The sequence below is a fragment of the Spermophilus citellus genome (genome assembly GCF_964194105.1).
Source record: "Spermophilus citellus genome assembly, chromosome: 6".
Taxonomy (NCBI): Eukaryota; Metazoa; Chordata; class Mammalia; order Rodentia; family Sciuridae; genus Spermophilus; species Spermophilus citellus.
The window spans coordinates 132,824,857-132,851,219 of NC_138187.1; the positions used below are offsets into that span (position 1 = coordinate 132,824,857).

A 26,363-nucleotide genomic window follows, 5' to 3' on the forward strand; every position below is an offset into this window, starting at 1 on the left:
TAGGTGTTGCATGTTATGTGATTATAAAGAAGAAAGGTTAGTTCCTTTTTATTTATTTTTTTTTTGTACAGGGAATTAAATGAACGAACCCAGGGGCACTTAATAACTGAGTCACATCCCCAGGCCTTTTTAAAAAAATATTTTGAGATACAGTCTTGCTAAATTGCTATAGGGCCTTGCTAAATTGTTGAGGCTGGCTTTGAACTTCTAATCTTCCTGCCTCAGCCTCCTGAGCCTCTGGGATTACAGGCTTGCACCACCATCCCCAGCAGGGAGCAAAGCCCTCTTATGGGGCTTGGGGACTGTGTGCTATTGTAATCATGTTGCTAACACAAGAACCTGTCCTCTTAGGGAGGACAGAAGCACGACTTAAACAGTGTCCACCTGGGTTCAGATTGTCAATTGCCAACTGGTGAATCTTGGCAGGTCATCTACTCTTTCTAGGTTTTTCCTTGGATGTAAAACGACTGTAATAATAATAATAATTCTTATGTAATGCTGTTGTGAAGATTAATTGGACCTATGATGAAGAATGCTTGGCTTAAGACTTGGCATATATGAGAGCTTATTAAATGAGGGCTATTGTATTATTATTATGACATCGGTCTCATTAGCTCATACTTATAGGCTTAATGAACTGCTCTCATTGGTGTCCCTTCTCCTATTGGCATCCCTTCCTGGCCCCTCTCCTTGATGCTTCCCCTGCCTACCTTTGCTTTCTCCTTAGACACATAATTCTGGGACATCTCCCACTGCAGGCACCAGGCTCTGGGTTTAGCTACATGGCTGGCAGTGTCTTGCATTCTATGTAGACCTGACTTATTGTCCCTTGGTCCTCTGGGTCTTTGCACAAATCCCCCCCCCCCCCATTAAGAAATTTGCAAGCTGTTTATTTGGTAAAAATAAACATATGTGATTCTTCCTATTATCTAAGCATATAAATGATTGTAACCAAAGAAGTTGGCCAGAACTATATCACCAACTCTGTTTTCAATTTGCTTGCTAGGCCCTTTTTATATTTTTGTAAGGTGTAGAAACTTTGAGAAACCAGCAATGAATTCCATTTTACTAATTGTGTAGTTCAGACAAGAGGCATTGAATGCCTTGTTTGTACAAGGTATCATGCTAAATAGCCTTTTAGAGGGTGTTAATGAAGAGAAATAAGCCTCTAAAGGACTTATAATGTAACTAGGAAAGAGAGGAAGGAGGAAAGGAAAATCCTTGATGTGCATCTACAAGACCTTGTGGTATATGTTTTGTATGCTGTACTATTCAACTATTTTTTTTTTTTTTTTTTGCTACCAGTGATTAAACCCCGGGTGCTTAACCACTGAGCCACATCCCCAGCTCTTTTTAGTATTTTATTTAGAGACAGGGTCTCACTGAGGTTGCTTGGGGCCTTGTTAAATTGCTGAGGCTGGCTTTGAACTTGCAATCCTCCTGCCTCAGCGCCCCCGAGCTGCTGGGATTACAGGCGTGTGCTGCTGTGCCCAGTATATTCAACAGTCCTTGTTGCAAACAATAGAACTTGATTTGGGCATTTTCTTTAAAAGGGGAAATTTATAACTAGCCTACTGAATCCAAGAAATCTAGAGAACTAGGTTTGGAAAATAATGACGAAATCAAGGAAATTTAAGCAGAAGAGGGTTGGCCCAGAGATATTCTCATTAATATTATGCTGTTGAAATCTCTTCTTGTAGTTCTAAGGCTACTGAAAAGTCTCTATCTCACTGTCATTCATTACTGTCCCAGGAAATAATCTTTTTTTTTTAAATTAAGAATTTTTAAGTTTAATGAAAATAATGACAAGAAAGTGAAAATCCACTTAGTAAAATATATCCAACAACCTAATCATTATAAACAACATAGAGTTGATTTCTTTTTTTTAAATTTTTATTTTTATTTTTTAGTTTTTGCCGGACACAACATCTTTGTTTGTATATGGTGCTGAGGATCGTACCCGGGCCGCACACATGCCAGGCGAGCGCGCTACTGCTTGAGCCACATCCCCAGCCCCCATATAGTTGATTTCAAGGAAAGTTTTTTTAAAGTGTATCCTTAACTCTCAGTCTGTGTCTGTAAAAAATAATATATATATGTAACATATATGCATCTATTATTTAATATATATATGTATATGCAGTTTTTTAAAAATTAGAGTCTTGTGATGAACATGATGGTGAGATTCACTGTGGTACATTCATATATGAACATAGGAAAGTCAGGTCAGATTCATTCACTGACTGACTTTCCCTCTCCCATTTCTCCTCCCTTCTCTTTGTTCCCCTTGTTTACTCTTCTGATTTTACTTCTATTCTTTTTTTTTATCCTCCACCCCTCACAAATTCCTTTATTTTATCAGCAGTTTCTTTTTCTCTTGTAAAATTCCAATCAAGTTGCACTTTGAAACTTTACTCTGGTCCTTTCTGGGTTTAGGTCTTGAGGTCTTTTATTACTTTGTTCTTCAGACTTTTACTACTTAAACGATTACAAAGATCAAACATCATTTCTATTTAAAAATTATTAAGAGGAAAAATATGGTTCGCAGGCCACCACTGTGCACTCAGTTTTGGGACAGTATTGCTCATCTTGTGGAGGGAGAGTCCTGGCTCTCATGTCTGTCTCCCTAGGTAGCCTCTGAGGCCTCCTGGGCAGGGTGCCTCTCTGTCCCCTAGCACAGTGCCTGACTGGAAGAGTCAGCTGGGCCCTCTGAGAAGTTCTCTTGCTGTGAAATTGTGACCTGAATGTGTAATGGAGTGAGATAGTAAGGACAAAATCAGTGGCCAGTCTTTTCCCTGCTGTGAACTCATTATCCAGAGGAAAAAGGCCACCCTTGCACTGCCCTGCCCTTATAGTGACCCTGTGTTTGGTCTCCTTTGCCTACAGAAGTGTTAGTAGCAGCTGTTGTATTTCTGCACTTCTCCCCCCCCCCAAAAAAAAAATATATATATATATAAAGGCCCCAATGGCCTTGTGTGAAAGACAACCCAGTAGGTTTTATGTTTGAAAGTTTGGGTGCTGGGACAACCAGAGAGGATAACTGAGAGCCCTTCATGGAGGAAACCCCACCCTGCCTTGCACTTCTTTGCCTATGTCCCTGAGGCCTCTCCAGTCCAGACAAGTCTGAAACAGAGAACAAAGGCAGCAAATTCCTTCCTTTTAAGTTGAAGATTTGAAGAGCAGGGTGAGGAAAGAACTTTACTCTCACATCTCTGCTCCCTGTACCCCCCAATCCCCACCCCGCCTCTCCCAGAGCCCCTTGAGAAGACTTGGGAGTGAGGAATGTGACCCGACTAGGGGAATTTTCGTCCCCCCTCTTAGCCCTAGCTCAGGTGGAGGAGGTGGGTTGGTATTGCTAACAGACAAGAAAACTCTTTCCGTAAGCCTGGTGCCCAGTGGCAGGGCTGCCTCGGTCTCCCTGGTCCTCTGGGGTTCTCTGTTTGGCAGCCTCCCCCATGTCCCTGGAGACCCACCGGCCAGAGTGCTCAGAGCAGTAATAGCCGTGAGGTGCGTCCAGAGAAGCAAATGTTTGCCACCTGTCCCGAGGCTTCCCCTTGTCTCAGAGCTGGGAGCGGACTGGCCACCTGTCCCTCCTCCACGCACAGGAGCACAGGTTTGCTGACCCCAGGCCCTGGCAGGGAGGAGGGAACCCCTCAGCAGAGGGAGCAGGGTGGGCAGTTACATCAGGAAGCAGGTGGCAGCCACAGGGAGTCTCTGTGGAGGCGAGGAGAGCAGAGGTCCTGCCTGGGGACCAGACAGCAGACACAGATGGCAATGGGAACAGAGGCCAGGGAAGGAAGGCATGGGCCCAGGTGCTTTTCTTCATGTCCTGAAGGTTTGAGTAAAATACCTCACTCACTAACTACGATATTGTCCCATTGACCAGAGTGTCCCAACACGTTAGTGTGGCAAGCAACATATTTTCATTTCATTTTTGTTTTCTTTCTTTCTTTTTTTTGAACCAGCATTTCCTTTTGTTTCATTTGAGCAAAACAGGGCTTGGGGGCGCTGGGGATATAACTCAGTTGGTAGAGTGCTTGCCTTGCATGCATGAAGCCCTAGGTTCAATCCCCAGCAACACACACACACACACACACACACACACACACACACACACACACACACACGAGGCTTGGGCCTACTTCCCCCTTCTTTTCCCAGCTGATGCTGCCATGGTCTTTCCATTTCCCCCAGATTGCAGTCACATGACTAGCAGCACGACCCTGTAGAACTGTAAGCTAGGTCATTGCAGTCCTTGGTTAAAACCCTCTAGTGAGTTTGTTTCATAAAAGCCAAACTTATAATGGCCTACAGTTTCAGAATTTATTGTTTTTAGTTTACCCCCCTGGACTCCTTGCAGGTCCTCAAACCAATCCAATTTTCCTGTCTCAGGACTTTTACACCTACCATGCCCTATGCCTCACTCTCTTACCTCCTCCAAATGTCTTCACAAATGTCTCTTTCTCAGTGAGATCTTCCTGACTTTCTTTTATTCTCATACCTTGCGCTCTTTACTCCCCTTAACCTACCTTACTTTTATCCCTAGTCTTTATCAACACTTGACATGTTCTATATTTACTGATTTTATCTCTTCTCCATGAGATTAAATTGAAAGAGGTCAGGGACTTTGCTTTGTTTATCCTTAGTAAATACAACAGTGTCTGTCACAGTAAATATTTTACTTGTTAACTCAATGAGCAGACTAGTATCTATGGGGGAGGAGACCAGAGCATATAAATGACCAAGAGAGATCTCAGATCTAGGTGACTGCAAGCTGCTTTAGTGCTGTGTTCCATGGAGAAAGAAGCATATTTCTTGCACTTCAAGTTATGGAGCAATTTGCCTTTGTTGCAAATACCAGGGGCTCTGCCTGCAGTGAAGTCTGTCCACACACGTCCCCGCATGCAGCCAGGTTCAATACGCACTCAGTTATGCTACATTCTCGGGGAGATAAAGCATTGAAAGAGAAATTCCATCTAGACATTCCCCAGTGGCCTTAACCACAATTAGATGCTAGAGCAAGAATGGAAAGTTTTGGAGTTGGACCAACCCCAAGGTCACATGGTAAACTAGCAGGAGTCAAAATTGTGCCAGGCCACGGTCTTCCCCACTTACCCCACACGACATGTCTTGTTTCTCCTCTCTAATTTTGCCAATGGAATGGCAAAATTTTTGGATTTCCTAATCATTCCAAACCAGTTTTTTTTTTTTTTTTGTGTGTGTGTGTGTGCCAGGAATTGAACCCAGGAGTGCTTAACCACATACCCAGCCCTTTTAAAAAAATTTTTAAAAATTTGACACAGTGTCTCTCTCCAAGTTGCTTAAAGCTTTGCTAAATTGCTGAGCCTGGCTTTGAACTTGCAGTCCTCCTAATGGCCTCAGCCACCCGAGCTGCTGGGATTATAGGTGTATGCCACTATGCCCAGCCAAGAACAATTTCCAAGAAGTGCTATTTTAGTTAAACCTGGATTGTCTCTAAGGAGTCTTTTTCTCATCTTCCCAGTGTAATCTGAAAATCACTCACATAGTTTGATGGTCTTATAGAGATGGAATATCGTACCAGGGAAGAGGTGGACTGAGACCACGGCATTTGCCTCTTGCTTTGCTCTCTGCCAACTATCAGACCCTTACTTCATCTCTCTGATTTTACTGTTTCACTTTCTTTACCAAAGGGTGAGCAGAAATATATACAAACCCTTTCCTACCTGGTCAGCAGTACCTCAGTTCAAAGGTTTGACAAGGAAGATGCAGGAATTCCTGCCTCAAATGAGAGGTTTTGGATGACCCCTGATGCATGTCTTCTCTTCTTAGGCAATTGATAGTTTCTTCCATCTTCCCTCCCCAGCCCTACTTCCTCTTTCAAATAAGTTTTCATATATAGTAACTTTAAGCTTTTTGTGGGGGAGGGAGTATTGGGGATTGAACTCAGGGGCACTGACCACTGAGCCACACCCCCAGCCCAATTTTGTATTTTATTTAGAGACAGGGTCTCACTGAGTTGCTTAGCACCTCACTTTTGCTGAGGCTGGTTTTGAACTCAGGATCCTCCTGGCTCAGCCTCCTGAACTGCTGGGATTGCAGGCCTGTGCCACCGTGCCTGGCTATGCTATCTTTAAATAGCCCTAATGGGCTAGGGATGTAGTCTAGCATGTGTGAGGCCTGGGTTCCATCCCCAGCACTGCAACAAACACAAAAATCAAATAGGCTAAGACATGAAGATCTAGAGTTTAAAAACACTAATCAGTCTTCCAATGTATTACTCCTATGTCTAAGTATAGCAAGAAATCTTAACCTATCCGGGTGGACTGGTGCATGCCTAAAATCCCACTACTTGGTCAGTCTGGGCAATTTAGTGAGACTCTGTCTCAAAATGAAAAGTAAAAAGGGCTAGGGACATAGCTCAGAAGTACAGTACCCCTGGGCTCAACCCCAGTTAAAGTACACACACACACACACACACACAAACACACATACGGCTTAACCTAAACAATTGTGCTGTGTTGGAAAAAGGTGTGTTAAAAGAAAATGATTTATGTGGCCCCAGAAAGCCTCTTAGTGAGGCTTTAAGCAACTTGGAGAGAGACTCTGTGTCAAATTACCAAGTGGCACTCAAGCTTGAACATTCTTCTGGAGCAGAGATGGATACACCCCTGTAAGTGTGGCGGCACCAGCCATTCAGACAGTTCAAGCATTTGCCTTGCTTAGGCTTCATGAGAAGAAGTTAGATTTTTGGTTGTCATATTGAAGTGGCACCCACTTTCTCCTCTGAAAAGTCTTAACTGGGCCTCTCCAGAAATCTTCATCCAGACTGATTTTAGGACTGTCAGCAAAAGAGTCTTTGCAAAAGAGTCCAATGTAGATAAAACTTCCTATTTTTGTGTCGCCCTATTTTACTTGGCCACTGGCTGGGAAGGTATCAGCACTCCAGGTGCCGGACACCCCCTTACTAGTTTTTCACAAACGTATCCAGTATAGTACTTTGAAGAAGTGTGCAAATAAGGCCTCTGGCCTTGAGCTTGGCTTCACAGAGATGTCTACATTTTTAAGATAAGTTACAAATGGGCCCATGGTAACAGCTGGCAGGGGGAGGAAAGAAAGGGGAGAAGAAGCTCTCCCCTTCTCAGGTGTTGTCCTTGAAGAGTTAGCTTGCCTAAAACAGTGAAAGAAAAAGCTGCTTTTATGTGAACTTCTGCAGACTGTAAACTTCTGAGCCCCTCCCCTTACATGCTGGGTATAAAACTCTGAAACTCCCTGAACTTGGGGTTCAGGGGATTAATTGATGACAGCAAAAGCTGTGCCCTCTGAACCTGGCTGCAGCCAAATAAAACTGTTTCCTGCTATCTTTGGTGCCTTGCCTCGTTTGTCCCTACAACAATATGACTTTTCAAATATGTGGGCCTTTGAGCTTTTTACTGTAAGTAATGAAATGGTATTCTGATTGGACACCCTCCTCTTAGGACATGGCAGTAAGAGGTCCTCCAGAGAGCCTTCTCTTCCATATATGTGATTTCTAAGGACAGTGATGTGGTGCTGGCTAGGGAGGTATTATTTGAAAAAAGTTTTAGAGAAGTAAAGGCTTGCTTATGGCTGGCTGCACATCAGGATACAGAACTCCGAATCCACTACTCTTCAAGGCAAAAGCTTTGTAGTCTATGAATCTAGCAGGTTGTTACTTCTTGTGTTCTAGATCCATGTTGGAGGCAACTGGATGTTAATGACACCACACAGAGTAACATGTTTACATGTTTTATTTATGACAGAGTTCCAAAATTATTTGCTGGTGAAGGACACGCCATTCTCACCTGTCAGTGACAAGAAGGCTGTGCCCAAATAGATCCGGGTCAGAGGCTGGAAGCCACCTCCCTGATACCCACTGAGTTATCTACTTTGGATCTGACACAGAGTAAGCCAGGGAGTTGTCTGGTCACATGTACGTTTCAGAGGGAACCAGGCGCGACTGGCAGAGAACTTCAAACCAACCAGTGACCATAGGGAGAGTATATGGTAATGGAGAAAGGAGAGCTCACAAACCATTACTAAGATGGAGGGCAAAGCAATTATTTTTTAGAACTGGGGGTAGGGAAAAAGACAGAAGAGAAGAGCATGTTCTCTTCCATAGTCACCTGACCCAAGGAGCTGAGTGGGCCTTTATACGCCATTGAACCAGCGTCTTAGGATACGAGGTCACAGCCAGAATGACACAGTAGAGGTTCATTCTTCACCATTCCTTACCCATGTTGGGGTTAGGAGGTTGGACTTTTAAGATTCTCTATGTGGCATAGAAGAGGGGCGCAAATCTAAGGCTCAACAAAGACAAGATGAGAGCACAAGAAGGGAAATAAAGGGCCGAGCTTTAGAAAGGACTCTATAGGTGCATGCAGATATGTGTGGTGTCTTTTCTCGCAAGAGTATTTTGGAAGGACTTTAACATAAGGAAAAAGACTTCAGGTTTGTTACTCTTTTATGACTCCATCCCCTGCCCTTTTTATTTTAAGACAGGGTTTCACTAAGTTGCCCAGGCTGGCCTTGAACAGTGTGATCCTACTGCCTCAGCCTCCCAAGTAGCTGGGATACTACAGGCCTGTGCTGCGAAGATTGGCTAAATTTATTTTATATTAATTAATAAAATACCAGTCTCTTTCATTTTTTGTGGTTTGGGGAATTGAACTCAGGACCTTGAGCACGCTAGGCAAGCACTCTACCCCCAGCCCTCTGAGCCTCTATTTTTAAGAAACTAAGTGGGTGTAGGTCCATGTCTGTGGCAAGAAAAGTGGAGATAAGATGCAGGGCTGCAGTGTCTTTTCCAGCGAAGGCTGGTTCCTCCTTCAGCATCAGCCTGTGAAAACTCCCAGGGGAGTTGGAGTTATTCTTCAGCTCACACTTTCCATAAAGGAACTTGGGGAGCAGACAAGATCCTTTATTATTTTTTAACCTGTGGTGTTTTAAAAGAGAACAGAACTTATTTGTGCACCTGGATGAGAGCTGCAGGAAGGAGTTATCTGAGATATGAAAACTCAGCAGGTAAATGACCTGCCAGGAAGCTGTTTGGACCTGAAAGTGGGGTCTGATATCAGTCCTGCTGGAGATTCAATGAATGGAACCATAAACAAAACAAGACAAAACAAAAACCTATGGGAGGAGAGGTGGGTGGAGGAGAAACTCAGAGGGAAAAGCAGCCAATAAGGAAAATGCCCAAAAGCAGTTCATTAAGAAAGAGGGGAAGAGAGGTTGCCAGCTCTGCCTCTTGCTCATCCCTTCTAGAGCTCCAGATTCCCTGCTCCCCATGTATGGACTCTCACCACCTTTACTCAGTGGCTGGAACAGAGCTTGTGCTCCAAGGTCGTGAGACTGGCAACCAGGGCAGTGAGCCCTCTGGAGGGCAGCAGGCCAGAACAAGACGGGTCTGTGCTTGTTCTGATGGGGTGGTGGCGGCAGTACCCTTCTCAGCTTCACCGGTATCTAGTGGCATGACCCAAAAGTGGAGACACATTGAGGATGGCACAGTTACAAGTGGGCATGGGTTTTTATTCTCAGTGCATGGCAGTATTGGTTTCTGCTCATCAGCAAAAAAGCTTTATTGATTCCAAAAAATTATCCCTTTTAAAACTCCTCTTCTTCCCGTCTCAGTGGAACAACATATTTGAATTTCAGATTTGCCAGTTTATAGCATTTTTTCCCTAAGAACCATATAAATACATGCAAAACATTGTACATAGAGCTTAAATAATATCAAAATGCAAATACAGGTTGGGTGCACTGTTAAGCTGAACTGTAAGTTATGGCCACACACACTAGGGTACACATTGCTTTGATATCAACATTTGTTTGTCATGCAGACCAGAATAGTCAACCTTTAGTTGTTTTCTTTTTTTGTACAAAAATACCAGTGCTAGTTATACTAGTTACTGAAAAGAAGAAGAAGAAACTCAAAAGTCCTATCTGCATGCTGATTTGAAAGGAACAACATAGATTTGTTGGCACATATATATGGCATATTTACATATGGCATATATACATCTGGGGAGAAAGCATGAGCCAAAGGCCGATTCAGTCATGGGAGCTCATCTCGCTCCATCTCTCCTAATCAAGAGGAAAGGGGACAGCAGGCCTGACTGCAGAAGTTCTGGCACTGAGCCTAATGTAAGGGAGTCTGGTCTATTCTGAGGAAGAGGCTAGAATGGCTTAAGAACAGCAGGCATTTATTTATAAGCGCCCACCACCCCCAATGCAGTGTGATATGAAAGGTGAGCAGTGTGTACATTGGGGTGGTACCCTGGCGGCTTCAGTTGTAAGGCAAGGGATGTGGGGAAGAAAGGAAAGGGATACAGGAAGAGGTTTTCTGGCACATTCGAGTTTGCCATGCCCCTCTAGGTTTTTGGCAGTGAGGTAATCACTCAGATTTGTCTGTGCAAACTCTCCCCTTGGAAGTTTGAAGGGAAGAAGAAACCCAACCCCAAAGAATCCACAAGTGCCCAGAGGGACTTCTAGGTGGTCTCTTTCTTAACACCTTTAGGGATAGGAGAGTCATTTCAGAGGACAGAGGACATCTGTGGGAAGGACCTAGACCTGAGACTGTCACCCAGGGTTGGAACCAGTCACTGTGTTTTCCATTTGGAGCTCTGTCTCCCTTCTAATATATTGCACAAAATCTTTATAGAGGAAGAAAGGAGTCATAAATCAGATCCGTGCATGAAAACTCACTAATGGAAAACTCCGGGGGGTAGGGGAGACAAAGTGGAAGAACCATAAAAAAATGCAAACTCCAAATCAGAATGTTCCCGTAGACCAGGAGAGACCAATGTCTTTGGTGCCACTCTGCCAGCTTATTCTTGGACAAACACAAATCCAACAGAGGGGTCCTGATCCCAACCACTAGTTCCGAACAAGCCTGGTCATACATCTGCACTGGGGCGGGCGGGTGGGGAGTGGAGTGCTCGCTCATTTCCTGACAGCTGCTTCCCTTCTTCCTGGCTGCTTCCCTTACTATCCTCAGTTCACTACCAGTTTTTCTAGGTTTATCAAGAGAGGAATCTAGGATGATCATTTCTCCTTCTCCCCATCAGACCCTTTTCAAATCCAAAGCACCATTTTGGGGAAAAGCATTATTAACTTATGCCATATTTACTCACTGCCAGTTGGATCACTGAAACTGAATAGAAAAAACTTATATATAAAAAACATATGCACATAAACACTTAAACTTACTCAATTCCGTATCAACAAAATTTATATTAAAAAAGTCTAGAACCCAACAAGTTTTATTCCCCCCTAAGTATAAAGATGGCTGTTTGGAGAAAGGAAGTACGATGTATTGGTTTTTAAACCAATTACAAATATACTAGTCACCTGTCATGTCGAACAGCTGGTTATGCACTCCCTTCCACAGGGTTACATGACGGCACTTTATTTAAATCCTTTAAACAAAATACATATGGCTGACTCAAAAATATCAGTTTCTGATCTAAAGAAAACTATATTTTTTGCATAATATTTCTATATTTTCTCTCTTACTATGGAAACTAGAACACACACCAAAAAAAAAAAAAAAACTGTTGACTTTAAAAAAGTAGACACAAGCCCTCAGGCACCATGAGAGTCTTTTGGGAGCAGGAATGGTAACATGGCCTCCAAAGCTTGTTATTGGCTTGCTTTTCAAAATGATCTGAGGTAATAAAAGACTTGACAGAATTAAATCTTCCAATGTACTTAATAAATATATATGTGAACACCTAACACCTTGGGTGAGCTGTTTTCCCCCCATGAGCATTTAAGACAGAGAGAAGATAGCTGAAGCATGTAACCCCTATTTCCTACAAGGATGGATGGTGTAGTAATGGGGAGGTGTAGTGGGTATTGTTTCTCTACTCTTCCTACCTCGGACAGCTCAGGTGAAAGGGGTGAGGGAGGAGGGATCAAGAAGAAAACGCTGGAGTGGACAGGTGCAGATCACCTTCCTCTCCCAAATGGAAATTTGGCAGTTCCCAAGAGGCTGGGGAGCCCTCTCCTTACTGCCCTCACTCTAAAGGGTGTGGGGGGGGGGCTTCATTTATCTAAGGGGAGTGGGAATGGGGGATATGAATTAGCTCCACCTGCACAGAAGAGCTTACGTCAACAGCAGGGATAAAAATGGAGCTCCTGCAAATTCGGCTCCACCTTGTCCCAGTAAGGAACACTTTGAAAAGTCTCCTAGCAAAGTCCCCAACTCCTGAGAGGCAGGTGGGCAGGGGATGCTTTGGGCAGTGTTCAGGGCAAAAAGGCACAGGGCTTTCCTGGGCAGCAGCGGGAGCATGCTGCTGCGGAGGGGCTTGAGGGGGGCATGTGGGAGAAGGGAGGAGAGGAGGCCAGGGTGGGTCTTTTGCTCCTTTAAGTCAGCACAATACACAGGGGCCTCTCCCTTTGGATATGTGTCTGCAAAACTGGAATATGTGCAAAAGGCTGAGGCTGAGCAAGTTGTGGGCACAGCAAGCGCAGAAAGAGGAGACTGAGAGAATGTGGAAGCTGGTCCCCAAGAACCTAAGCTCAAGGTCTTGGATGCCTACAGGGAAGTTTCCTCAGATCCTGCCAGAGAGGCTCTGCAGCCTTTCCCAAGGCCTCTCAACACTCACTTCCCCAACAACTGGGTCCTTCCCCGGAAGAGTTTTGGCAGATGGCTTTGAAAGCAGTGGTCACCTCAAGGAAGACCCCATAAGTGTTTGCTGGGATGGTCTACCTTCTCCTAGGCCTGTATGCTTCTGATCTTCAAAACCCAAGTCCCTCCAGGAGGCAGGCCCATGCCCACTTCATTCTTTTGCTGCCACTTTAGGAACAGGAGGAAGCTCTGGCCTATGGTAAAACTGTATGTCATACATGCAAGCTTTATGGTCAAGGCTGACCTTCCTGGCACTTAAAAACCACAGCTACCTGACAAGAAGGCAGTTCAGAAGTAGAAGCTAACCTGGCAAAGAGAAGGAAACAGCTTACCAGCTCTTGACCTTTTAGCAAAGAAATCTGTCTGCCTCTAGAACTTGAGTGTTCAATTGGGGCTTGAAGGGAGAATGGTCAAAGTGGACTCTACTCATCCACATCCTTTCCATTCTCTTAATTTAAAAAAAAAAAACTTGAGAGAGAGAGAGAGAGAGAGAGAGAGAGAGAGAGAGAGAGAGAGAAAGGAAAGAAGATGAGGGTTACAAAAGACTAAAAGAACCTTGGGAGGGCAGAAAGAGCCGGAGGCCTTCAGGTCTAAGTACTCAAAATGGGCAAAATTATTTTAAAAACAATCACTCTCCGGCTGATTTTTTACATTCCATTCCTGCCTCAACACATTTGTGGATCATCACTCTCTCAACTTGACTTATAAATGGCAGACACTCAGGATAAAAAAATCCTGAAGTCAGGAGATGGTGACATGTGTGTGAACACAGGAGAATCTAGGCTGGGGTGATGTCAGGAGGACTGTTGTGACTTCTTTAGAAACGGCCAACTGATATACCCAAAGAGCAGATTCTACCATTACCTGCCTGGCACTTGACTAAGTCCTGCTACCAACCCCAGCTCAAGGTTAAGTTGGAATCCTTGCAGGCCTGTGCTCTTGTTTCTTCATGGTCGGGTGGGAGTTCTCACACACTTGGGAGTGGCTGACATGACAGTGAACAGTCTCATCATCACCTTATAGATGAGATGGATGAAAAAGGAGATAGGGAAAGCAGGGATGGGAGTCAGAGAAAAGAAGTTCAAACTGATGTCTCCAGGCTTTGGAGAGGGCTGTCCGAATGGGAGGCGACAACTTGCACTTGGCTGCTCTCCACCGCGTTGTTGTTCTGGTTGGCGTATGGAGTGACCTCACCATCCAACAGAAGCACCCCAGTCCCAGTCATAGGAACATGTTCAAGGCTTTTGTCCTCTTGCTCATCCAGGAATGGTGTTTGTGGCAAATCCTCATCTATGGCAAATTCAGGGTGGGTCATGAAGTTGTGGATGGATTCTTGGTTCCCGAGTTTCTGGATACTTACAGAACTATGGAACGCTCTGACCACTTTGATCTATATCAGGGGAAGGAAAAGGAGGATGAGAAGATAGGTGGTGAGAACTGGCCCACAGAACAAGGAATGAGTGGTTTGAGGAAACAAAACCCAAACTATAAAACATGACTGCTCAACAATCAAAACCAAACATGGAAGAGATCATGGGGCACTAGAAGTGTCATGTGGCTCAAATTTCAAGCACTAGGGTGGGGTGAGTGACGGCAAACAACGATGATGTTTCAAAAGTTGCATTAAAAAAAAGTCAAAAATCCAAAGCAAAGTTAGCATTCCCAAACAATCCACTCTTAAAATGAAACAGAAAACAAAAAAGATTCATCATTAGTTCTTTTGGCTAGAGGGTAAGGATGTTGAAACTAGGCACAAATTAACAGCCAGACTTAAAAGATGATTCACACTGTGGATTTCTGTGTTGAGGCCAAACAGTTTGTGAACGTGGAATGGAAAAATTACACACTGAAGTTCAGTTATCTGTTTAAAACCCTCAAAGAGCCAACATATACCAATCTGCATATAATACACACTGGGTGACAAGTGATCATGGATATTGTGCAGCCAGGCAGACAAACCAATCTTCATTCAGCAGCATGCAGGAAATTAAAGCTCTCCAACTTAATAATCTGCCTGTCAGTCAGAAGACATGCACATATTTACATTCCACAACCTCCACTGCGTCCCCTCCCCTGAAATCCTTCATTCCCTCCCCTAGAAGATGTGGATAACATACAGGGGCAAAAGACGCCTTCCCTCTGCCTACTGAGAGAAGACCTGGCCCTCACAACTCAAATGCATTTCCAGTCTCTGATCCACAGCAATGGTGCCCGATCATGCTGCTTTCTCCAGCTGTTTCCAGATTGCAAAGAGGAGCATGATGTTACATGGGGAAGGGAAAACACAGGTCTAGGAGAGAAACCTGATCCAGGAGGTGAGCCATGAACAAGTGGCCTTTCTGATGGGGGCGATGAAGAGGATGGTGGCAAGGAAATAATTTGCAGTTTTAGGGAAATGAAGGAGCCCACGTCAGTCTTTGTTCTACAGCTTGTAAAGGAAGGAATGCAGGCAATTCAGATTTAAGGGGGAAAATACTGATCATAACTGGTCCCTGTGAATAGCTTTTCCTTCTCCACAGGTACCCGCTCTTTTGGTGGGTGCTTTTCTGAACTATAGATTTCTCTGAGGTGTGGCTTAGAATTGGGATGGGGAAGTGGTCAGATTCCAGAGAGATGGGAGAGGGAGGCCAGGGGAAAGGTAAGGAATTGTAGGACAATTTAAGTTTTGGGGGAGGTGGCCAATCCTAGCCTCATCTAAAGTTCTTCCCTCAGAAAAGATATGGGAGTAACACAGGAGAAGTCATTAAGATGGGGAGGACAAGAAGGAGTGGCGGATGTTGGGATAGGGCACCTCATTCATTCCTCTGCTGTTTAAGCAAAAATACATATTCCTTGAGAAGAGGCAAGAATGTGGGCAGCGGAGCATACGATGCGTTAGCCAAATAAACTGGTTGTATTTCCTGTCCTCGTACTTTCTATCATTGAATTGAATCTTCAAAAAATACTTCATAAGGAAGCCTCGCCATGGGTCTCTGCTGGCTTCCTCTGCAGCTTGTAGACCCGCTCTGGGCTGAGGGTGCTCAGAGCTTGGAAGGCAAAGGACTCCTTGCCACTCACTGTATCAGCTCAACACCTCAGCCAAGAAGAACCAAGGAACCTGGACACACACTCACCATGTGGAACAAGAGCTAGGAACCACTTTTCCATCTTTCTATGATACCTATTGGCCCTCTGATGGTAATTCACCTGTCACATTGCCTATACTCCAGATCTAGTGAGATCAGGTGGAATGAGGGCTCCATCTAAGCTTCAGAAGGTCTCAAGTTTTCAGTGAGCTACACAGAGTGAAGCAACTTGGACTAAGTGAGCCCAAATTCAGTGCTTCTCCTATGGCTCTAGTACAGATTCACTGGCCAATGGATCAGTCCGAAGCATTCCCGCCTCTGTAGGAGGGATAACTTGGTCCACATTTTTGGTCTACTTTTGAGATCTCAAAATTTCTAACAAGTCCTACAGTAGGGCAGGTACCTTTATGCCACAATTTCATTATCTTCTACATCAGTGATTTTTTAAAACTTTCTTCTTCTATTTTTAAAAAGCAATTGAATACTTTCCTGAAGTAATTACAAATGAAATCCATTATAAAAACAGATTTTAAAAGGTTAAGTTTGGAGTGTGGGTCTAGAGCCCTGTTTGCTGGCTTTTCCTCCCACTTGTTGGGGTGACCATTAATAACACTGTTATAGGTAAACAAATGAGGGAGATAAAAGTGATTTGGGGATGCGTAGGTAGAAAAAATAAGGAAACCTCATTCTTTTGCGGGGAAAAGGAACAGTCATCCAGCAAGACTGCAGGACTTCTGGGGTCTAATGGGGAACCATCCACCTGTAAGGGAAGCTCAAGTGAAGAGGAGGGGGGGGGCGCCACCTGGCCTAGTGGGTGAAGAGCTGGGTGGTAGGGCTGCAGCACACTGCTCCTCAGTGCCAACACTGGCTCAGAGAACACATGCTGATGAACCATCACACATATATCACCACCAATCCACCCCAAGGTTGGCATCTTCCCTTCCTGGAGCATGGTGCTTGGTATGGGAGCAGTGGTGGGGACAAGGCAGGACTGGTGACATGAGTATGGTGAAAGCCCTGCACATTCTTCACTCAGCCAATGGACCCTTCCCTCCCGGGACATCATTTCTGAAAAATCTCTCAGAAGTCTCTTTGGGGCAAATTGAAGGACAAGTCCCAGATGACTCAAGAGCCCCAACCAAGCTGGATTTTAGATTGGGTACAAGTGTAAAGATGACTCTGTAGAGCTCAGTGAGTGGTCAGGGGAAGACCCATTTCCTCAGCTGGAATTCTGTGGGTTTCTGCTTCCTCCCTTTTCAGAAATCAGGGGAAGAGAAGGATTAGGGCCTCCCTACAGAGAGAAATCCTATGAGATCTAACTCACAAAGGTTGGATACATAGTCAAATTCATTTGGAGATCTGGAATGGGAAAGAGGGTTTTAAAATGTATGACTATAACCTCTAGGACCTTACATAAGAAGGCACAGCTGGAGAAAGAGCAGGTGTGGCCTGTCTCTCTTCTGATCTCCTAAGCCTTTGAGGACTTGGTGCATACCTTCTACTAGCTCCTCTGCAAGAGCCTAATGAGCTCTGCCTTCTAATTAGTCTCCTTGCACCATCAAATCACAGGGACACCTGCCACTAACTGTTCCTACCAGTGAGGGATGATTAAAACAAGGACAGAAGATGGTTAGAAGAAAATGGCAAAACTAGAAGAAAAAAGGAATAAGGTAAGAAACATGGAACATGGAAGGAATAGAGGAGAGGTTCTTGGATATTGGTGAGAAAGTTTTTTTTAGTATTTTCTTGCCTACTGTTAGACCTAACAAAATATGGCCTCCCACCCCCATACCTCACCAAGAACATTTATACTTGGCTAAAAAGAAAATACACATATAAATCTCATTAGTCTGCTCAGCTCACAGTCATGTGAACCATGGGCAATACAACTGCTCTGTCTTTTCCTCATGTCCTAAGACTGGGGTTCAGAGTGAGGGAGGAAGGGACAGACCCAGCACTCAGGCAAATCCACAGTATATTTAATGGGGTGGAACTCCTTCCCCACCGGTTTCCTTACATGCTGCCTCCTTTCTCCTCTCTGCCTTCCATTTGAGAAAGGCATAGCAAAAGTCCTATAATCTAACAAGGAGAACCTAGGTCCGAGGCTGAGTGTTGACAGCATTTTATTTGAAAGGTTGATTGAAAAAGGGTTCTCAAAACATTATGTGCAAAATAACATACAGAGGGCTGACTATTGGCAGAACAATTAAACTAAAGAAGAAACAAAAAGGGTTGCTGTTCAGAAACTTCTATAAATTTTTCTCTAAGTGAAGAAAAAAATGTCATTTTGAACTTTTCATGTATTTCTCTTATTCAAAATCTTATGTGAATCAATTGATTCTTAAATCTGAGTTTGGTTTAAATCCCCTGGAAAATAAGATAAGAAAGATGCTCAACTTTCTGCATTTGAACTGAACTACCTTCCTTTCTTTGTATCCAGTTATAGCTTTTATGCTAATTTTACCAGCTAACAATGCAATGTTAGCCATAAGGACTATTATTATAGATCAAGTTCAATACTGGCTTAATTAAGCACAGGTCCCCGGTAAACCCATGGGCACAGTAGCTATTTGCTTACCTTTCTTTAGGTTTAGTACCAAGCCTTCCTCTAACTAAAAAGAGTTCCTGGGTTTTCATTTAACCTAACCTCACATCTAAGCTTAGAGGGTAGAGTTTAAATCCAAAGGAGCAGGAGGAAAGGACAGGGACAATAACGACATATCCAATCAAAGCAACACACACAAACACACACACACACATACACGGAAAAAAAAAAAAAACCCTAAGAGAAAGCAAAACACAAAAACTCAAGGAAAAAAAGAATAAAGCAATGTAGAGAAACGGTCAGAAAACAGAAGTGTTGTCTTTAAAATAGTTAAGGTTTTAACAGTTTTCCAACACTAAAAAAATAATAAAAAAAAGGGCCCACAGCCTAGTTTTAGAGTAGGGGTTTTTTTTTTCCTTTTCTTCCCTTTTCTTTAATTGAAAGGTTGATTGAAAAAGGGTTCTCAAAACATTATGTGCAAAATAACATACAGAGGGCTGATAACCATGGTTGGTTAAAGTGGATGCCACGTGCTGTTTTGTGGTCATTTTAGCAAATCATGCATCATAATAGACTATCACTCACTGCCCATAGTAGGAGATGATACAGCAGCAGCAACAGAAGTGGTGGGGGAAGTTTTGATTGGTGCAACTGCTACATAGGTTGAGCTAGGAAGTTTTACATCAAGCGCTTGACCCATGCTCTGCCGCTTTAGGACTCCCTTAAAAGAGGCTCCCGTCTGGAATGTGTTAATTACTTCGATCTGCAAAGAATCAAAGAGTGAGACAGCTTTGCTCCAGTTAGAGAGGGGAAGAAAGAGGAAGGTAGGGTCAAGAAGGGCGAAGGGCAGGGGACAGGGAGATGGAAACAGCTGGGAAAAGGGGATAGGAGATGGAAAGCAGATTTCTTCACCCACAAAGCCATGGCGAGGAAAGGGGGGAAAACATTAATTGCATACCACACTTTGTTTAAGGAACTATTTGCCATTGAATTCACACACCCAGTCACAATCCAGTTTTCTCTTCCTTTTTAGCCTATGGTGGACATTTTAGATGTATAGATGTTCAAGGTTCTTCTCCTAACCTACCACTCTTATCAGCTGTACAGAGTCTAGTAGCTAATTCATGGTTTTGGCCTTTACTCTTAAAAATAAGACATGCAACTTGAGCTACTGAAGGCAAAGTGCATACTACTGAATTTCAAGGCTTAGGAACCTCTAAACCTATTAACCAACTACCGATTTTTTTGCAAATTTTCCAGGAGCATTAATTCGTTGTTTAAAGAAAAACAGGGAGTATAGTAACTCATACATAGGTGGCCATGATGGAAAGGCCACTGGGCTGTGAGCTGCTTGGCTCATTCTCTTCTGGGTGCCTATCCTAAGTAAGATACTCCTTCTAGGGCTGATAGGGAGCTTAGGAATCAGTGGCCAGACCCATTAGAGAGAATGCCACTAAGCCAAATCAATGCACTGGAGATCCTGAAACATCTGGCAGAAATGCTGATGAGCTTAGCAGGAGGAGCTGCTGGGTGGGGTGGTGAGGGGCTGCAGCTCCAGGCCTACCCAGGCAGTCTCTGATTTTCACTGCGTTGCTCCTCAGAAACATAGGCAATTAGTGTCATTTATTCTCCAATAATTGCCTTGATCTGGGGTCTCCATCAAATCTACCATCCTTATCCCTGACCTCTAAGTAACAAGGAATGAATTAAAAGGTTTCCTTTATCCTTCATAGATCTGATGGAATCTTCTTAGAGATACCCACATGCCTAATTCCAAGGATCAATCCCCCAGGAGAGTAGGAAAGGAGCTGATCTGGTCACTCTGACTTCTTTTCCCCAGAAAATGGGAAAGCAGGTGTCTTGTGACTCACGGCTGTTCTTATCTGTTTTATTTTATTTTTGGGTACGGGATGCCACTGAGCCACATCTCCAGCCCATTTTTCCTTTGAGATAGGGTCTCACTAAGTCCTGAGGGCCCCACTAAATTGCCCAGGTTGGCTTTGAATTTGTGATCCTCCTGTCTCTGCCTCCCGAGTTGCTGGAATTACAGGTGCATGCCACCATGCCCAGCTGGTTGTTCTTACCTGCAAAGCTTCCAAAGAAGCCATGCAATGTTTAGGGTTAGTTTCTAGATTCAGATAAAATGTTTGTGCTAAAACATCACCCCTTCCTCACATTATAGTTTCCAATTCCAGGGGCTTAAATCTATAGGAGGAAAGGGTTTACATTTGGGGAGGAGTCTCTAGCTCCATGGGGGTGAAGTGTAAAGACACCTGTTTCCATGCCAACTTTGCCTTGAAATTGCATTCCAGCTTTATCTTTCCAAATTTCTAGCCCTCAAATCCCTCAAATTTATGCTTTCTACTGCTTTTAACAAACTAAAGGGTAAAGGAGGGGGAAAGAACAGCCAGCCTAGAATTGGGAAAAGAGAAAATTCCAATCAGGACTGAGCAATAGCTCAGCTTTTCCCCCCACCCCAAGGGTCACTATGGGAATGACAAATACGGTTCCACAAAGGGACGTGGGGGGGGGGGGGCATTTGTTAGAACTCTGGTGAAGGCTGAAGAGTAGCCAGAGGCTGCTACAGAACAAGGATGTACATTAGCTGAGAGCCAGGTGACTCTGGAATGGCACAGTTATCCTGGCATCTTCTATAAGCTGCCTTTGAGCTTAAGTTTAGGTTTTAATGCCATTTTGGTCAACTGCCTCATGATGCACCAGGAACAGGTAGTAAACCTAAAGCTATGTAGGCAGGGAGACCAAACAGAGAGGGGCGTGGCCGAGGGGATGGAAACAGGCAGTGGAGGAAGGAAGACCCATGACTTTCAGCCTCCAGGAGAAAGTCTGGCGAGGAGTGAGAAGGTACTGGAATGAGGGAATCCTGGCTAGGAAAAAAAAAATCACATAGTGGAAGAGGAGGCAGGTGATCCTAAAGGGAAGAAAAGCAAAGAGGTTATTTTGAAAAGAGCAGACCCAAAGGAAAGCACTGGGCGTTTCAGAGACGGGAGCCAAGGTGCCAGGTTCTGTGGACACTAGATGGAGTCAGCAGCCCGGAGGGTGGCGTGGGGGCTGTGGGAACGTTGGACACCGTGAGGTAGTTTGTGCAGATCCCACTGCAATTTCCCTTCCTGAGAGGAGGAACTCAAGAAAATGGAAAGGAGCCCCAGGATTCTGCTACCTGGTTCTCTTCTACCTTTCCAGCTGTCTTGCCCATGGTGCGGGCAGGCCACTAGCAGCATAGCTGAGTCTGGCTCTGGAAAACGAGTTCTTACCAGGTATGTAGTTGAGAATATCCATTTTACCTATCTTGCCTATGTATTAAGGAGATGGGGTTGCTGGGGAGTTTTCTCAGTCATCTGCAAGGCCAACTTTTGAGTTAAACAGGTTGGGGATCTCCAGCCAATCAGAAGAGAAATAGCCTGTACTCTGGTGAGTACCCTTAAAATTTTGTATTGATAATTTCCTGAGATGGGGAATCTTGGGAATAAAACAAAAAATGATGTGTGAGGTGGGAGCAGGGCAAGAGAATTATCAATGCTTAAACCAGCCCACTCACCTGGGAGGTAATTATAATTGATTTATGGAGAGAGAAAAAAAGTTACTGTGGGGTATAGGCAGGGCACTTAAGAACAGTGGGAGCAGCTACTATCCCATTTCAGAAATTACAAGAAGGGAAATGGTTTGAAGAAACAATAGCATCTTCCTTTTTGAGAAGCAAGTCTGAATCTTGTAAAAGATACTTGGGCATGGAGAGTGTTGTTGTTCATACCCTGCAACCATCAGATTCCCCACCATGGTCTTAAATTTCAAATGGGAAAGACATAAGAGGGTGAGCCTCTTACAAAGACCCCTCTGGAGAACATCTATTACCATGACAGCAACCCAAGGATGTCACATTAAGTGACTGCTGAGCACAGGCACAGGGATGCTCTCCCACTCCTTCCTAGGAGGACAGGCACAGCTGATTTCCTATCCTGGGGCCAGGGCTAATGCTTGAAGAGACCTTGTGCAGAAAGCCTGCCTGGGCAACAGAGCCTGCAGCGGGCTTCACAGCCAACCTACAGCTGAAGGACTGTTATTAGGGTCCTCTGGTCAGGGTCCATTGACTACTCTCCTCTCAGAGGAGCCCATGCAGGTACTTCTGCCCCTCTTGGTCCTAAAGCTAGGAAGGTAGGGCTGCCCTTTGGTAGTGAGCCTTAGGAAGGGGAGAAATGCTGGCCACCAAGAATTGCTGCCCCCCTCAATGCCTCCCAAGATAGAGAGGTTTCTTCTCCCATGGTGAGGACAGGCCATTAGTAGAGTACCTGAGTCTGGATACGGTTCAAGCCTCGGAACCATAGGATCTGGCCTCGGCGCAGTTCCATCTCTGCATGGTCAATCTCATCCAGTCCTTCGGCATCCTTGGTGATCTCCTCTTTGGTAGTCCCATGTCCAGCCTCCTTTAGGAACTTCAGAGATTTGGTAGGTATTGCAGAGATGATCTGAGGATGGGCACAGCACAAGGGAGACAGCAGAATCAGGGGGAGAAGAGCTGTCAGTCAACTTACCCAGGTCAGGCCCTTGGGTAGGTTACTCTGCTCTATCACCCTGCTCACCAGGAGAGCAGTGCGGGGAGCACCGATCTGTTCAGGCAAACATTCACCATGTGCCCACAGCCGTCAAGCTCTTAGGAAGGTTTTCTGTTTGTGGACATACAAAAGAAAACTTATATTCTGGTAACCAGGTAACATATTCTATAACTTGCTTCGTCATAGACTTTTTCCTGTCTCAGTTCTTCCTTTTTATTTCACTATCTGTCTTTTAAGAAAAATAGAACTATAAGGCATGGAACATCATGGGAAGGGCAGAGACCTGGACCTGGGGGAAACAAATCAGGAGAGAAGATGGCATCACTGCATGTGTGTGCGGAGGAGTAGAGAAAGGAATTAGAAGGAAAGAGCCCCTCCCTAGTCACACATAAAAAGTAGCTCCATTGTTATGATAGTGAAAAGGTAGTTGGGATAAGGAAGTGGGTGGGATAGACCATGAAAGAAGGGACACATGGGTTAGGCACAATGGGCCATGCCTATATTCCCAGATACCCAGGCTGTTGAGGCAAGAGTATCACAAGTTCAAGGCCAGCTTCAGAAACTTAGCAGCACCCTGTCTCAAAATAAAAAATAAAAAGGTCTGGGGATGTAGCTGAGTGGAAGAGTGCCCCTGGATTCAATCCCTGATACTAGAGGGGTGGAGGAAAGAAAGAAAGAGGAAAGACAGAGACACGTAAGTATTATCAGAAGGCATGAACTTCAGTAGGTTAGACTTGCAATAAAAGATAAATCACTTAGTGAGCTCAATGCGTGTTAGTCAGTTCTTTACAGACCAGATGAGGGACAGACAGGGCTCAAATGGGACAGAGGGACTGGGCAGTCCAATGGGAGCCAAATGGCTTGAAATGGGAAGAAGGTTGAAGTTCTGCTTTTGGATGCTGGCAGAAGCTGCTATGATACTGAAGGAAGGCTGTTATCTGGCATCAAGGCCACATAGTCACATAAAGGCCAGACTTGAAGGAGTTCCAAATAGCTGGTAACACAACCAAGCTTCACTCAAGAGCAAAACTACTCTGGTAAATAGAGCAAGGTGGAGGGAGGTGGGTTAGGTATTAGGAGAGAGATTAGTCAGGAAGGCATCTAGGAGGTGTGAAAGAAACAAGCACCTGGCTCTTTATGGCCAGGTAGGGCACGACCTCTATTATCCAGGTGGCTGAGCACAAAGGGATTATCAGCAGAGTCTTGGGGTCTGTAGAGAAGTACATTCCAGGCCAGAGCTGAAGATGGTATTAGGGATGGAATAAAATTCTTATCAGTCTTGATGATATTATTATAATTAATATTAACATTCACTTAGTACTTGTAAAGGTATCAGACATTGTTCTAAATCTTTTCTGTAATTTGCTTAAGGTGATTAAGCTTGTGAAAAGGGGAGCCTGGGATTCAAACCCCGTCATTCCCAGTGTCCATGCTCTGAACCAAATGCTACACTGCTTCTCTAGAGATCTTAGAAATCTGAACATATGTCAGGTGACAGTCAGGCATTCAATGCAGATAAAGCCATGGTGAGAAGAAGCTGGGGAGCCCTGGATTATGTCAGTACAGTGGCCATGAACAGACTGCTGCTTCATTACGATAGACATTTGTAAACTCTTCTGAGATCCTTCATTTTTTTTTAAGCAAAGTTCCACTCCTGTCCCAGAGAAGCTAGGGCTTTTTTGGCCTTGAGGCCTGGTTAGAGAGGAGACCTAGAAGCTCTCAGGTGATGGGCAGTGATCATTCCACCTTAGGATCCTATGAGATGGAATAAACTTAAGCAGGGAGGAGAAAACGAAGGCAAGAACAGGAGTCTCCACAGTTGCTTGTTCCACCTTGCGTAGAGGAGAGGAAGTCTGCAGACTGGATGCACAGGATTGTGTGCCTGTACTCACCTGGCCCCACAGAAGTTCTCCAATCCCGATGAAGAGACACCACAACCACTGGGACAGGCTAAGGCTTGTGCAACTGAAGGGCTTACCACCAAATTCCACAATGAAAATCTAGAACAGAGAAAAAGGCAGCCCACTATCAGGGAGGTGACTAACAGGTGGACAGCCTTCTAGCCATGGTCACTGAAACCATGTCACCCTTCTGCCCAGGGTGAAAATCAGATCCTGATTTTCTTGCTGGAGAACAGGAAAGAAGAAATCTAAAAAGGGAGAAAGGGAAACAGATATCAAGTCTTTACAGAGAGGTCTTCTGGAGAGACACAAACATCTCCTGTGACTGCGATGATGAGGATCAATATAAGATCTGGCAGAGTGGGGACAGCTGGAGACCTCTTGTGACTATGGCCAGTAGGTGACAAAGAAAAGGCCCAGCAATGGAGAGGAGGAATTGAAGGTGGGGATAATACAGGAGGTACTGGGGTCTACAGAGGGAAGTAAAGTCCAGGCTAGAGCTGAGGTGGTTAGGAAGGGACGAGGCAGGGGGTTCTGGAGCACGGCCTGCTCATAGTCCCTTGTGTTCTCAGATGTTTGAGTGTACCTCTGGCTAGGCAAGAAAGAAGGGGCCTGGTCTTTATTCCACCAGGACAGCCATGCCTTGACTCCTGTTCCTGCAGTGGAGCCCAAGTCAGGCTTTTGATGTCAACTACATACATGCCAGTCACTGCTTCTCTTCCTCTGTTGATTGTGCAGCATTTTCACCATGAGCCCTTTCAGAACAAAGGGCAGGGACAGGGAGGGAGCCCGTGCTACACATGCATGCACCCGTGCTGGCAGGAGCATAGAAAGGGGCTAAAGGATAAACTCCATTGACTTGGTCACTTTGTGAAATTTCTGTATATTTAGAAAGGTCATGAAAGAATTCTACAAGTCTTATTTTATCTCTAATCAACATGCTGCCCTGAAATGGAGCACCCAACACACTGGGCTCTGATTCTAGAACTAGGTGCAAATGGAAGCCAGTTGGGAACCCCATGTGTTCACCCACAGCCTCAGTCCCTGCTACCTCTTTTCCTGGATGCTTAGGGAATTCCGTCCTTCATCTTCCCAGACCTCCTACCCCAACTCCAGAGAGAATCTCACCTGGATGACAAATGTGCCCAAGACTACAGAGCAGAAGATGAGGTTGCGGTAGATGCCTGCAAAGACATTCCTCTCTCCATGGATCTTTCGGGAATTGATTTCATTGAAGAGCTGCATCAGCACAAAGGTGTTGAAGATCATGGTATAGTGCTGGCTGGGTGGTGAATGTAGAGGTGCCTTCCTCCCACTGTCAATGTCAAAGAATTTCTCTCCTGGTGGGGAGAGAGCAAGAATGTGGGGAGAGCTGTGATCTTAGTGAGAGTTCACACTGAGTCAGAGCATGTTGGTGTGGCCACGCTGGTGGCTCATGGCCACCAGTTACGCCAAGTTACATTAGTTATCAATACTTTATTAATCAGATATCTTAGCCCTGGTGTCAGCATATCTGACCGTGTCTCTTGGTTTGCTCCATTGATATTTGCTTTCTTGTACTACAGCATGGTAGAAAGACTCTGCACTGGAGTTATGTAGCAGAAGTACCCAGGAGATAGTAGACCAAGCTATTATGCCTAGACTGTACTCCACCTG

General features: G+C 44.7%; 1 protein-coding gene across 2 annotated transcripts in view; it reads right to left on the reverse strand.

Moving 5' to 3' along the window:
• Positions 1-7,733: 7,733 nt before the first annotated feature.
• ATP2B4 (ATPase plasma membrane Ca2+ transporting 4) overlaps positions 7,734-26,363 on the reverse strand; it is a 94,729-nt gene continuing 76,099 nt past the window's right edge. Inside the window, exons 18-22 of one of the 2 annotated variants that reach the window (XM_081299363.1) lie at positions 25,836-26,047; positions 24,699-24,806; positions 22,543-22,719; positions 18,824-19,001; positions 13,859-14,018 (exon numbers count right to left, since the gene is read on the reverse strand). In XM_081299363.1, the coding sequence (XP_081155489.1) occupies positions 13,993-14,018; positions 18,824-19,001; positions 22,543-22,719; positions 24,699-24,806; positions 25,836-26,047 (701 nt within the window). In that variant the 3' untranslated portion in view covers positions 13,859-13,992. Of the gene's footprint in view, positions 14,019-18,823; positions 19,002-22,542; positions 22,720-24,698; positions 24,807-25,835; positions 26,048-26,363 lie in introns of both variants that reach the window. The other variant, XM_081299362.1, reaches the window with a different exon arrangement.